The following is a 12870-nucleotide window of genomic DNA, read 5'->3' on the forward strand; positions in this document are numbered from 1 at the left end:
CTCACCAAATACTTATAGTTTTAATGATTTAATTCACCCCAAAATTCTTCTTTTTGTCAAAGTACATTTGTTTTATAGGTTTAGTCCACCAAAAAAAAAAACACGTTATCCAAGTGCCTACAGTTTTTACAGGCATATTCCACCCAAGATACTACTTTCAGTTGAAGTACGTACAGTTTTAAAGTGTTATTCCATCCAAAGTTCTACTTTCTGTCAAAGTAAGTGTAGTTTTAAAGGTTTATTCCAATCATGATATTTACTACGGATGGTTTCCAGGGTTTATTTCAACGTAGTAGTACTTTGTGGCAACGCACGAGGAACTTTAAAGGTATATTCCATCTAAAATGCTACTTTATGTCAAAGTATGTCGAGTTTTAAGGTGTTTTCCCACCCAAAATTCTACTTTCTGTCAAAATACTTTTGTTCAAAAGTTTAGTTCGACACAAAATACTTCTTTTTGTCAACATATTTGCAGTTTTAAAGGTTTATTCTATCTGTTTATTTTACTCAAAGTACTGACAGTTTTATGGGTTTATTCCACCAAAAATGCTGCTTTCTGTCAAAATATTTGCAATTTTCAAGCTTTATTCCACCTAAAATACTGCATTGTTCAAGTACTTGTGTTTTAAAGGTTTATTCCACTCAAAAATCTGCTTTTTGTCAAAATATTTTAATTTTTAAATGTTTATTCCACTCAAGTTTTTACTTTTCTGTCAAAATACTTACAGTTCTGAAAGGTTCAATCCACCCAAAATACAACATTGTTCAGGCATTTGTGGTTTTAAAGGTTTATTTCAACCAAAAATCTATTTTTTGTCAAAGTACGTGAGGTTTTAATGGTTTATTCTACCTAAATTTTTACTCTCTTACATTTCCTAAACGTTTGTTTTGTCCAAAATACAACATTGTTCAGGCACTTACAGTTTCAAAGTTAATTCCACCCAAAAAGCTTTTTTTTTTTTTTGTCAAAGTACTTTCAGTCTTAAAGTTAATTCTACCCAAAATACTACTTTATGTCAAGATATTATCAGTTTTAAAGGTTTATTTCACCCAAAATAATAAATTTTCTAAGTACTTGTGCTTTGAAGGTTTATTCTACCAAAAAGAAATCTACCTTTTTCCTCACTACTTTGTAAATTAAAGATTAGTTCCACCCAAAATGCTGCTTTTCCTTCCGCAATTTAACACCAATTTCTGTAATCAGCAAAATGAGGTCAGCATAAAGATGGAAGCTAAAGCCTTTTTAGTCACTAATAAATGTTAACTTTGCTTTAATCAAATAAAACTTTATTATCATTCTTCCTGGAACAAAACATTAAGTTAATAATACGACTCTCCCTTCGTTTTCTAGTTCAGCAGGAACGAGCCTCCTGTCGCTGTTCTACTGAGAGACCTCCATGTTTTCTCACAGACTGGTGGCGCCCCCTGCTGGCTGACAGTAAGAACTGTTATTTAAATCAGATAATCACACATTCTGCTTCTCCTTCCTCCTTTCTGCACAAGATACGCTCACAGTTTTAGCGTTAAACGCCTTTTTAAATGCACTTATTGTGAGCTGCTTTGGACACCTTATTAACACGATAAACATATTTATTTAAATGTTTCAGATCAATAAAATATGACAACACAGAAATGAGCTGATGTGAGTGTCAGACTGTAATGTTCCCCAGAACACGGGGTAATCCTGGTCGTCACAGGGATTAACGTCTTCATGGAGCTTTCATGTGCTCTGCTGTCTGACTGTAATCCTCCTGATGACACATCTGGATCTGCAGGATTAGGAACAATACAGGTAATACAACAGAGGTAGCAGCACTGCTAGTCAATGTAGGAGCAGTGGGCTCTGCTTTATGACTTACTGCCTTCATTTTTTGCACAGAAGCTACTTTTTATTCCCTCAGAACCTCACTGAGTCCACTCACTGGGGTCATTTCAGGCAGGTTCTGTCGCCGTTAGGAGCTGGATAATCTCATTAAGAGTGGAAGGAAACCAAAGTAGTTTCCAGCTGCTGTTATTGTGCAGCTTCGATTATTCAGGTCGCTGTGAAACCGGATCTCCTCCGACACCCAGTGCAGTCTACTGTACCGTCTGCAGGTTGGGTTTCTCATGGAGGCACAGAACGTTCACAGAAACACACATTTCAACCAGCAGAGTCCACTAACGGGGTTTCTTTGTCCTTTTATTCCTACGTACATAAAAGGAGATGAAGAAGAGATGATCTGAGTGGAAGAGCAGAAGAAGAAAACGTCATAAAGCAGCAGAAAAGACCAGAAGAATCCCACTGACAGGTGATTTGGCAGAAACATTTACATAAATAACAGAATAAAGCACAAAAAACAGATTCAACACAATATTATACGGCTTTTAACTGCTTCTTGTTGCTTATTTACATGTTTATTTAGTTAATTATCTATTTACTCCATGCCTTAAGATGTATTTCTAATGTAGGTTTCAGTTAAACACATTTTTACACTTGTTTTGACATTTAAACATGCCGTTATACATTTATTCTTCTTTCTTTTACATTTTGTGGATGAATTTTGCATTTTTAAACTTTGAAAAATCAATCTTTCTGTTGCTTTATCTAAAAAATTAAAGAGCATTTTAAATCGATTGAACATTTTTTGTTATAAAATCATTCTAAACATGCATTTCTGTGCATTTAACATTTGGAAGTTTCCCGTACTGCTTTTTTTTTTAACATTGTGAACACATTTTACACTTGTTTTGACATTTAAACATGACTTTTTATATTTTTAAACTCGTTTAAATGGGCTGAACATGTCATTTTGCTTTTTAAAAACAAATTTATCAGAATTTTTGCCATTTCAAAAATGGAATTATGCTATTTAAGCTTTATTTTATATTTTGTAGGTGAATTTTACATTTTCAAGCTTTCAAAAATATAACTTTTGTTGCTTTATCTAAAAATTAAAGAACATTTCTGAACAGATTGAACATGTTTTGTCCTAAAAAGATTCAAAACATGCATTTCTGTACATTAAACATTTGAAAGTTTCCCTTATTGCTTTTTTTTTTTACATTTTAAACACATTCTACATTGGTTTTGACATTTCAGCGTGCCCTTTTGCATCTTTGCACTTGTTTAAACAGTTTGAGGACGTCTTTCTGCTTTTTGAAAACAAATTAGACATCATTTTTGTTGTTTAAAATGTGGAATTAAGCTTTGTTTTACATTTTATAAGTGAATTTAACATTTTTAAACTTTCAAAAGTCTGCCTTTCTGTTGCTTCATCTAAAAATTAAAGAACGTTTTTAAACAGATTGAACATTTTTTTGTTCTAAAAAACGTTCTAAACACACATTTCTGTACACGTACCATTTGAAGGTTTCCCTTATTGCTTTCTTTTTTGTTTTTTTTACATTTTAATAGAGTTAAACATGCTTTTTAAAACATTTTAAACACTTCTATTTACTTTTTAAAAATATTTCAGACATATAATTTACACTTTTTTACGTGCAAAACTGAGATTATAAGATTATAAGTTCATAAAATATGAAGAATTATAGATAATTTTTACCCAAACGTACATGAAAACACTGATACATCAGCAGACGGGGTACTTTAATGGTGTTTCATGTTGTTAAAGAGATTTTTCTTGCCACTGTCCTCTTAGTGCTGCTCTGGGGTTCAGCTGTACGGGTTCTGTAAAGCGTCTGGAAACAATTTGACTGTAACTGGCGCTAAATAAATAACATTGAACTGAACTGAACTAATAAGGAGGGTTCTGTAGCATTTGGTTTGTACACTGTGTCCCTTTTCTCATGAATGAATGAATTCAGTTTGTTCTTTCTGCCTTTTCCTGGGTAATATTTTCACTCTGAGACGGAATATTTCTGAACAGAACCGGACCAGTGAGCCAGTTAAAAGCTGAAAAGCAGAACAGAATGTGGGTTAGAGCGGCGCAGGGCGAGCTTTGATTCCTCAATCATCAGCGCTTTATCCGTGGCGGGGATTTGGACGTATTAATGTAATCTTTCTGTGACCGACAGGTTCATCGTCTGTCCGACACATTGGAACAAATAAAGTCACATCTGGGCTGATGTTGGCCTCAAATGGAGGCAAAGAATCGCTTTTAACACCAGAGAACGACCCCGTCCATGTTAGTTTGCTTTATTTATGGGATTTTCTGCATCACTGAGCTTCTTCTAAGCCTCATGTAACTTTAGACCCAATAAAACTGTCAAACAGGACATTTAATTTCACATATATTAGTGTCATTAAGGGATAATTAATGATTAGATACTTAAATGCATCATTTTACACAGGGGTGAAAGTAGTTTTAAATTCTTGCCGGAACTATTAGTAATAGTTCCGGACCGTTCCGGCTTACTTTCACCCCATTCCGTCGATGCTAACCATTGTAAATCCTGTTGAAAGTTTTTCAGCCAATCACAAGAACGTGTGGAATTTCAGGTGTAATTTATTGCTCACCCCAGTGCAATAAATCAAGCGCACCTATTTGCTATTGGCTGCTACTGGCCATAACAATCACTCTGTTACGGAAGTAGACACGCATGCCCACTCACGTACTGCTGAGTGAACTCCGGTCGATATCTATGGATAGCAGGTAGGCCGGGCGGCGTACCGGCGTACCCATAGATACCGGTGGAAGAGCGGCCTACCGCCAGCAGATCTTTTCCCGGAACTGCGTTCCGCCACCAGATCTTTTGCCGGTACGCAGTTCCGGACCGTTCCGGACCGTTCCGGCTTACTTTCACAACTGATTTTACATTCATATTTACTGTGTGCTTTATATTAATAAAGTATTTAAATGGTGAAGATGATCTTTTTCAGCATGTATTCCATGTCTGATTCCATGTTTAAACCATCATTTCTATATTTTTATACCAGTTTTAAACAATCATCTTTTTACATTTGACACAGAGGAACTTTTTATTCTGCATTTCTGTACAGTTTTAGATTTACAGGTTTGCCTTTCTGCTCGTTTTTTTTTTTTTTTTAAATTTTAAGCACGCATTTGACGCCTTTTACTGTTTGAATGTGACTTTTTACATTTTAGAGACGTGTTTAAACATTTGGGTGTTTTTACATTTTAAATTAGCATTCAACACTTTTTTTCAGCCTTTTAATGGTTTAAATACGTCTTCACACTTTACAAACGTGTTTTTTTTAACATTGTAAACACATTTTTACGTTTGTTTTAACATTCAAACACACGTTAAACTTTGAAAACGCTCTGTCTCATTTTTCTTTTGAAGTTAAACATCATTTTTGTCATTTCATAACAAGCTTTATTTTCTTTTTGTATGTGGACTTGTCTGTCTTTTATCCTTTAAACAGATATTTTACATTTTTAAAACTCCAACTTTCTGTTGTTTTGTGTAAAAAAAAATCACATTAAAACACGTCACATTACATTTAAACAAACATTTTTTGAAATACATTTTTGTAGCATCTTTAAACAAACATCTTTTTTACATTTGGAAGTTTGCTTTTTTGGGATAAATGAACATCCACATCGTGTTCTTTCTTACTTTTAGTAAACATTAAAACAGAAATTTCCATTTGAATCACATTTTTATTCCATCTGAATCAAATCTTTTTGCTTTTATTACACTTTTTTTACATTTTAAACATCATAAATAATCTTTTCTCTCTTTTTAAAACCCACTCACCATGATCATTTTTACATTTATGGAGGGATTTTGTGCTCTAGATTTAAATGAAACGAGATAAAAACACGTCAGTGACTGGGAGCATTAAGCTGTGAATAAACGACCCTCAGACAAACACCGCTGCCTCTGCGTTCAATCAGATCCGTCCAGACCTTCTGATTCTCGTCTCCGTGGTCCAGTTTGGCTTCAGTCTCTCTCAGCTCTGTTCTCTCCTCCCACAGCGCTGCCGCCTGGTGAATAATTGACGAGCTCCCTCCTCTTTCCGTCGCTCCGTCTTTGTGGGTTTTCCAGCCGTCACGTCCAGTTTCCACCTGCCGGATGCTGACGACGGACGGAGCAGCTGCTGGTAGGAACAGACCTTTATGCTGTTTTTCTTTTTGTGCAGAGAAATATCAGATGAATCTCTGTGGAAGTGGAGCCGTCCTTCTCTCATTAAAACACAGGTTGGTTTTAATCTCACGGGTGATAAAAGCAACTTTTTCTGCTCCACTCTCTTAAAAGCTGCTTTTCTTTTCTGAATTCTCTCAGCTGGACTGGTACAACTATCTGCTTCAATCCAAAGCTCAGAATCAAATGAACTAAATGACATTTAGTCATCTGATTCCTCTCTAATGAGCTCTGCTGCAACTTCATTTTAAAGACTTTTCCAGCTTTAGCTAAATGTAAAATGTCAGACATGATTTTTTTTTAAAAAAAAGATTTGATAACTTCACTTTGTCATTGAAGTAAACATGGTCGAGTTACAGCAGAAAAATGTGCAGAAATATGAACGTTGCACCAGTTTAAAGGGACAAAAATGTAACTTCAACTGCAGCTCAAATACACCTTTAAACTGTTTTAGTCCCACAAAAAGAGCTTTTTTTTTTACAGATATTAATATTGTGTTGCTTTTTTATTCATATTTATATCATATTCCCGCTGTGTTTCTGCTCTTTTAGACACTAAAACTCCTTTTTACACTCATTTTATCTGATTTAAGTCACTTTTCAGGCAATGTTTAGAACATTACATGACGTCTAATACATAATAATACTCTAATTGAGCTTCAGCTTATAGAACAGGTGAAGTAAAGTTCACTCTGTGATCTGCTTTCAGATCCTGATCCATCCTGTCTCCATGTCTGGGATGATTTATCATAAGTATTATTAAATGACACTAATATAATTCTTGCTGCTGCGGTCTGAAGCTGAATTTATTTAAGTAACTCACAGAAAAAACTCCTACAAACAGCTGGAGGCGACAAACTAAACCTATTATTGGTTTGATTTCATTGATTTTCTATATTCTGCTGTTCAGTCTGTCATTTTTTTGGACAAAAACTGGTGCTAAAATGTGGAAAAATTCCTCTGCCGAGTCAGATTGTGGATTTTTTTAAAGTAAAACTGATGCTCATCCAGACACAAAACTGAAAATACAATTAAAATCCCATAAAACAATTAAAATCTTGCAGAAATACATCGAAAAATAGCCTATAAATTCAAAAAAATGTTTATTATTGTCACTTTTATTGGATTTTCTGTCTAATTCTTTGCAATTTGGAAATGGTTAAACACATTTAAATCCATTTTTATGGTTGTTTTATTATTTAATGGGTTTTTCATACAAAGGAAAACAATATATAATCAAAAATGTGATTAATTACCGTTTCTATGGTAAAACAGACATCTAGAATATTTTAATCTGATTTCAATCCAAATAGTAACAGCCTTAAAGGGAATTAAAATGAGTACTGGACTTTGATGCTTTTTAAGAAGAGCTGCAGAAATCTGTAATTATGTATATTTTTAGCAAATTTAAAACAGCGAAACGCGTGTAGAAAAATAAATTCTGTTTTGTAAAAGCAGAATTTGTTTTTACATTTTAAAGTTTAAAATGTATATTAATTTTATTTATTGTGATTTAACAAAACTGGAAAATTCTGTAAAATAGCTGCTAAAATTTACCTTTTTTTGTCTTATAAATATGAGAAAACATCTGTGAAAAAAGGATATTTAATAGTGGATTAAAATACAGTAAAACAATGTCATTTCACATGTAAGTCAATACAGTTTTTTGTGATTTTAATAATGTTTTTTAACAGTTTTACAGGTAAAATATATTTTTCGTTTCTTAGTTATTTTAAAAAAAACTGATATGATCAATGTGTGGTTTCTCAAAAATGACTAAAAAGACAGACGTCAATAAAATATTCAATACAAATATCCTTTTTTTCTGTCTTTTTACAGCAGATTTCACTTTTTTCATTCACAAATGGTTCTGCGTTCGTCTTTCTAAGAGGTTTCAGATCCGTCACTTCTAGATTAGTGGATTTCACACCGGATCAGTGGAAGGAGACTCTGTGATCTACGGATAATTCTGCTCCACTGGGCTTCATTAAATGTTGTGTAACACTGACAGCTTGGACTGCGACGTCTATCCATGATTATAAATCAACAGAGGAGCACATTCAGAACCTTCAGCTTCTCTAATTTTCTGTTTTTTCTCAGTTACTAATGTCTGTAGAAACATGGAGAAGATTTAAGATCATCTTCTAACAGCCAGGTTTTGTTACCGAATGGTGGAAAAGAACATTTTGAGAGTAATACCCAGAGAAGATGTAGAAACTGAAGTGAAGACCGAAAACATGAAATCTGCTGAGCTTTAGTCCACTTCAGATCCAGAAATGAGCCTGTAAAGAGTGAGATTCTGAGCCCGTAAAGAGTGAGATTCTGAGCCCGTAAAGAGTGAGATTCTGAGCCAATAAAAAGTGAGATTCTGAGCCCGTAAAGAGTGAGATTCTGAGCCCATAAAGAGTGAGCTTCTGAGCCCATAAAGAGTGAGATTCTGAGCCTGTAAAGAGTGAGATTCTGAGCCAATAAAGAGTGAGATTCTGAGCCCGTAAAGAGTGAGATTCTGAGCCCGTAAAGAGTGAGATTCTGAGCCCGTAAAGAGTGAGATTCTGAGCCCGTAAAGAGTGAGATTCTGAGCCCGTAAAGAGTGAGATTCTGAGCCCATAAAGAGTGAGCTTCTGAGCCCGTAAAGAGTGAGATTCTGAGCCTGTAAAGAGTGAGATTCTGAGCCAATAAAGAGTGAGATTCTGAGCCAATAAAGAGTGAGATTCTGAGCCCGTAAAGAGTGAGATTCTGAGCCCGTAAAGAGTGAGATTCTGAGCCCGTAAAGAGTGAGATTCTGAGCCCGTAAAGAGTGAGATTCTGAGCCCATAAAGAGTGAGCTTCTGAGCCCGTAAAGAGTGAGATTCTGAGCCTGTAAAGAGTGAGATTCTGAGCCCGTAAAGAGTGAGATTCTGAGCCCGTAAAGAGTGAGATTCTGAGCCCGTAAAGAGTGAGATTCTGAGCCCGTAAAGAGTGAGATTCTGAGCCTGTAAAGAGTGAGATTCTGTGCCCATAAAGAGTGAGATTCTGAGTCCGTAAAGAGTGAGATTCTGAGTCTGTAAAGAGTGAGATTGTGAGCCTGTAAAGAGTGAGATTCTGAGCCTGTAAAGAGTGAGATTGTGAGCCCATAAAGAGTGAGATTGTGAGCCTGTAAAGAGTGAGATTCTATGCCCATAAAGAGTGAGATTCTGAGTCCGTAAAGAGTGAGATTCTGAGTCCATAAAGAGTGAGATTCTGAGTCCGTAAAGAGTGAGATTCTGAGTCCATAAAGAGTGAGATTCTGAGTCCATAAAGAGTGAGATTCTGAGTCCATAAAGAGTGAGATTCTGAGTCCATAAAGAGTGACATTCTGAGCCCGTAAAGAGTGAGATTCTGAGTCCATAAAGAGTGAGATTCTGAGTCCATAAAGAGTGAGATTCTGAGCCCATAAAGAGTGAGATTCTGCTGGTTTATCAGATCTCCAGCCTCAGGTGTTTCTTCTTGGTCGTTTCAGAGCCATGAAGCCGTCGGTCTTTCTGCTGCTGCTGCTGTCTGAGGCGTCCTGCAGGTCTCACAGCTCCTGGTGTGAACTCGGCTGTGACTGTCAAAGAGAACCCAAGTTCACCATCTGCTCTCGGGCTCAGCTGACCGAGCCGCCCAGCCGAGTCCCGAGCACCACGGAGCTGCTGGACCTGTCCGACAACCTCATCTCCTCCATCACCACCTCCTCCTTCAGCAGCAACAGAAAGCTGCGAGTGCTGCTGCTGCAGAGCAACAACATCAGCCTGGTGGAGGACGGCAGCTTCTCCCAGCTGGAGTTCCTGCAGAAGCTGGACCTGAGCTGGAACCGGATCTCCTCGCTGACTGAAGGCTTCTCCGTGGGCCTGGTCTTCCTGCGGGAGCTGCAGCTCTCCCACAACCGCCTGACCAGCCTGGACAGCCGCAGCTTCCTGCATCTGGACGGCCTGCAGAGGCTGAACCTGAGCAGCAACAGCATCCACAGCATCCAGGTGAGGTCCTTCTCGCCCATGAGCGCCCTGCGGCAGCTCCACCTGCAGGACAACCAGCTGGGCTCGCTGAAGAGCGGCATCTTCTCCATGCTGCGCTCGCTGGAGGTCCTCAATCTGGCCGGGAACCGCATCAGCGACACGGAGCTGGGCGTGTTCAAGCCGCTCACCAGCATGACGCTGCTCAACCTGGCCGACAACCGCATGTCTGCCGTCTACTTCAAGACCTTCCTGAGCATCCACACCTACAGCACCCACATCCTGCTGGAGGGGAACCCCTGGAACTGCGACTGCGACCTGCAGAGAGTCTTCAGGAAGCTGCGCAGCATCCAGCGGCTCTTCCTGGACGACTACTACAACCTGACCTGCAAGACGCCGCCCGTCCTCCACGACTACCTGCTGATGGACGTGGACACGGAGCTGTGCATCGCCGAGACCGTCACCGTGCTCATCATCACCATCACCGTGGTGATCACCGTGCTGGCCGCCATGCTGATGGGCGAGAGGACGAGGAAGAAGAGGAAGAAGGGGATGCACTGGACGCAGCAGGGAGATCTGTCAGACGAGTCGGACTACTGAGCTCCTTCAGTCCCACATCAGCGTTTTTCTGCCTTCCTGGAAGAGATTTCAGATTCTGCAGTTTGTTTTGTTGGATTCTTCTCAAACTGTGCAGGAAATCACTCCAGAAGCACTTCAGATGCAGCTTATTCTGCCCGAACATGAACTGGTAGATGACACAGAAACAGAAATCTGAAGCAAGACGTTTCAGTGTGTGGAAACAAAAAAAAGAGGGTTTTACAGTTTTTTAGACCACATGAGACCAAGTCTAGAGCTTTAGTCACTTCAAAACTCAACATACATGTGTTTAATCTGGAATATACGAACAAGAAGTTTTACTCCATGTGTGGAAAGAAACAATGCAAAACACATTTATTCCTTTTGTGTACATGAAAACAAGGATTTTACAACTTCTTCTTCATGTGAACCAAATGAAACCAGATTACAAGTTTTACTCAGTGTGTGAAAACAGTAAAAAGGAGGATTTTACAGGGTTTGTTTTTAGACCAAATGAGACCAAGTCTAGGTCTTTAATGACTGAACTTAAACTGGTCAAATCAGGACTAGAATGAACATGAGCCTGTAAATAGACTTTTTCTCCATCTGGTCCAAATGAAACCAGGTTTAGATCCAAAAATACTCCACTTAAAGTTGTTAAATGTGGATTATATGCAAGAAAAACCTCCAATGCTTCACCTACTGTGTGAAATCAATCAGAAAAAATTGGATTTTACTGTTTTTTTCATACCATTTAAACCAAATGAGACCAAGTCTAGATCTTTAACCACTGAACTTAAACTGGTCAAATCAGGACTAAAATGAAAATAAACCTGTAAATGCTCTCTTTTTCTACATCTGGACTAAATGAAGCCAGGTTTAGATCCAAAAATACTCCACTTAAAGCTGTTAAATGTGGATTATTTAAGCAAGAAAACTGTAAAAAGCTCTACTTGGTGTGTGGAAATGTAGAAAAATTAGTTTTTTAGTCCATTTAGACCAAAAAAGAAGCCTCCCAGATCATAAATTTCTCTATTTAAGCTTCTCAAGTCAGGACTAAAATAAAAACAAACCTGTAAATTTGCTTTTTTACTCAATCAGATCCACATGAAACCAGGTTTATACCCAAAAACACTCAATGTAGTGCTATTTAATCTGGACTGTTTGGACAAGACGGCTCCAGAAATTGATTAAAGCACAGCGTCAGTATTTGCAAAAGCAATTATTAATTTGTTTAAACAGTAGAAAAATGTTTATTTTACAGCTGTTTTCTTCATCTAGACAGCATGAAAGCAGGTTTAGATCCAAAAATCCTCCACATACAGTAGTTAAATGTGGATTATGTGAGCAAAAAAACGCCTAAATATACAGAAAAATAGATCATTTAGCTCAAAAATAGCATTTTGTGGCTAATTCTCCATCTTGACCACATGAAACCAGACTTAGAACCAAAAATACTCCATTTTAAGATGCTAAATGTGGATTATGTCAGCAAGAAAACTGCAAAAAATCTTTATTTGGGGTGTGGAAATGGAGAAAAGCTGAGATTTAAGACCATTTACACCACAAAAGACAACTAATAGATCATAAATTCCAGTATTTAAACGGCCAAAATCAGGACAGGAATGAAAATAAGCCTGAAAATTCACCTTTTTTTCTCTATCTGGACCACAGTTTATGTTGTTATTCTGTGAAATCACTTCAAAATACTTCTATAACTGCATATTTTCCTAAAAAAATAACTGATAATTGATTTTTAACAACTTTCTTACTGAGTGTTTCTTTTTTATTTGCATTCTTGTCATTAAATCACAGCCTGTGTGTCGTTAAAGTTTTATACCTTTGAAGATTTTGTTAACAGGAAACTAGAAGACGTCTCCAGAAGTCTGCAGCTCCCCCTACAGGTGAGCAGGTTTTACTGCAATGCAAATCATTTTCTGGCAGCAGCTGGGTGCGGCAGGTCGTTTCCTGGCAACGAGGCGTTTTCCAGGAACTGTCACTCACCTTTCTGTACACATGAGCTAGAATTAGCGCTATTTCTGCTGTCCTACATGCTCATATACAGCTTTTTTATGAATTACATCCAAAAAACTGAAAAAACGCTGATTATTATTGCTTTCTGTCTATTTCTTTGCCGTTTAGAAATGATTAAATGCATTTTTCTGCTACGTTTTGTTAATTTTATGCGTTTTTCACGCAAAGAAAAACAAATATGTAGTCAAAAATAGGATTAATTGTGCAAAACTGAGATATCTAGAGCAGGACAACACTGATATGTTACAGAAAACTAAAATTAA

General features: G+C 37.3%; 1 protein-coding gene across 1 annotated transcript; it reads left to right on the forward strand.

Moving 5' to 3' along the window:
• Window positions 1-5894: 5894 nt before the first annotated feature.
• Window positions 5895-12679, forward strand: LOC110968066 (TLR4 interactor with leucine rich repeats). Its single transcript, XM_022217871.2, is given in 3 exon segments — window positions 5895-6007; window positions 9526-10543; window positions 10545-12679. Coding segments are annotated over 2 exon segments (1242 nt in total). The 5' UTR covers window positions 5895-6007; window positions 9526-9529; the 3' UTR covers window positions 10773-12679.
• Window positions 12680-12870: the final 191 nt, after the last annotated feature.

The sequence above is a fragment of the Acanthochromis polyacanthus genome, chromosome 22 (genome assembly GCF_021347895.1).
Source record: "Acanthochromis polyacanthus isolate Apoly-LR-REF ecotype Palm Island chromosome 22, KAUST_Apoly_ChrSc, whole genome shotgun sequence".
NCBI classification, from domain to species: domain Eukaryota; kingdom Metazoa; phylum Chordata; class Actinopteri; family Pomacentridae; genus Acanthochromis; species Acanthochromis polyacanthus.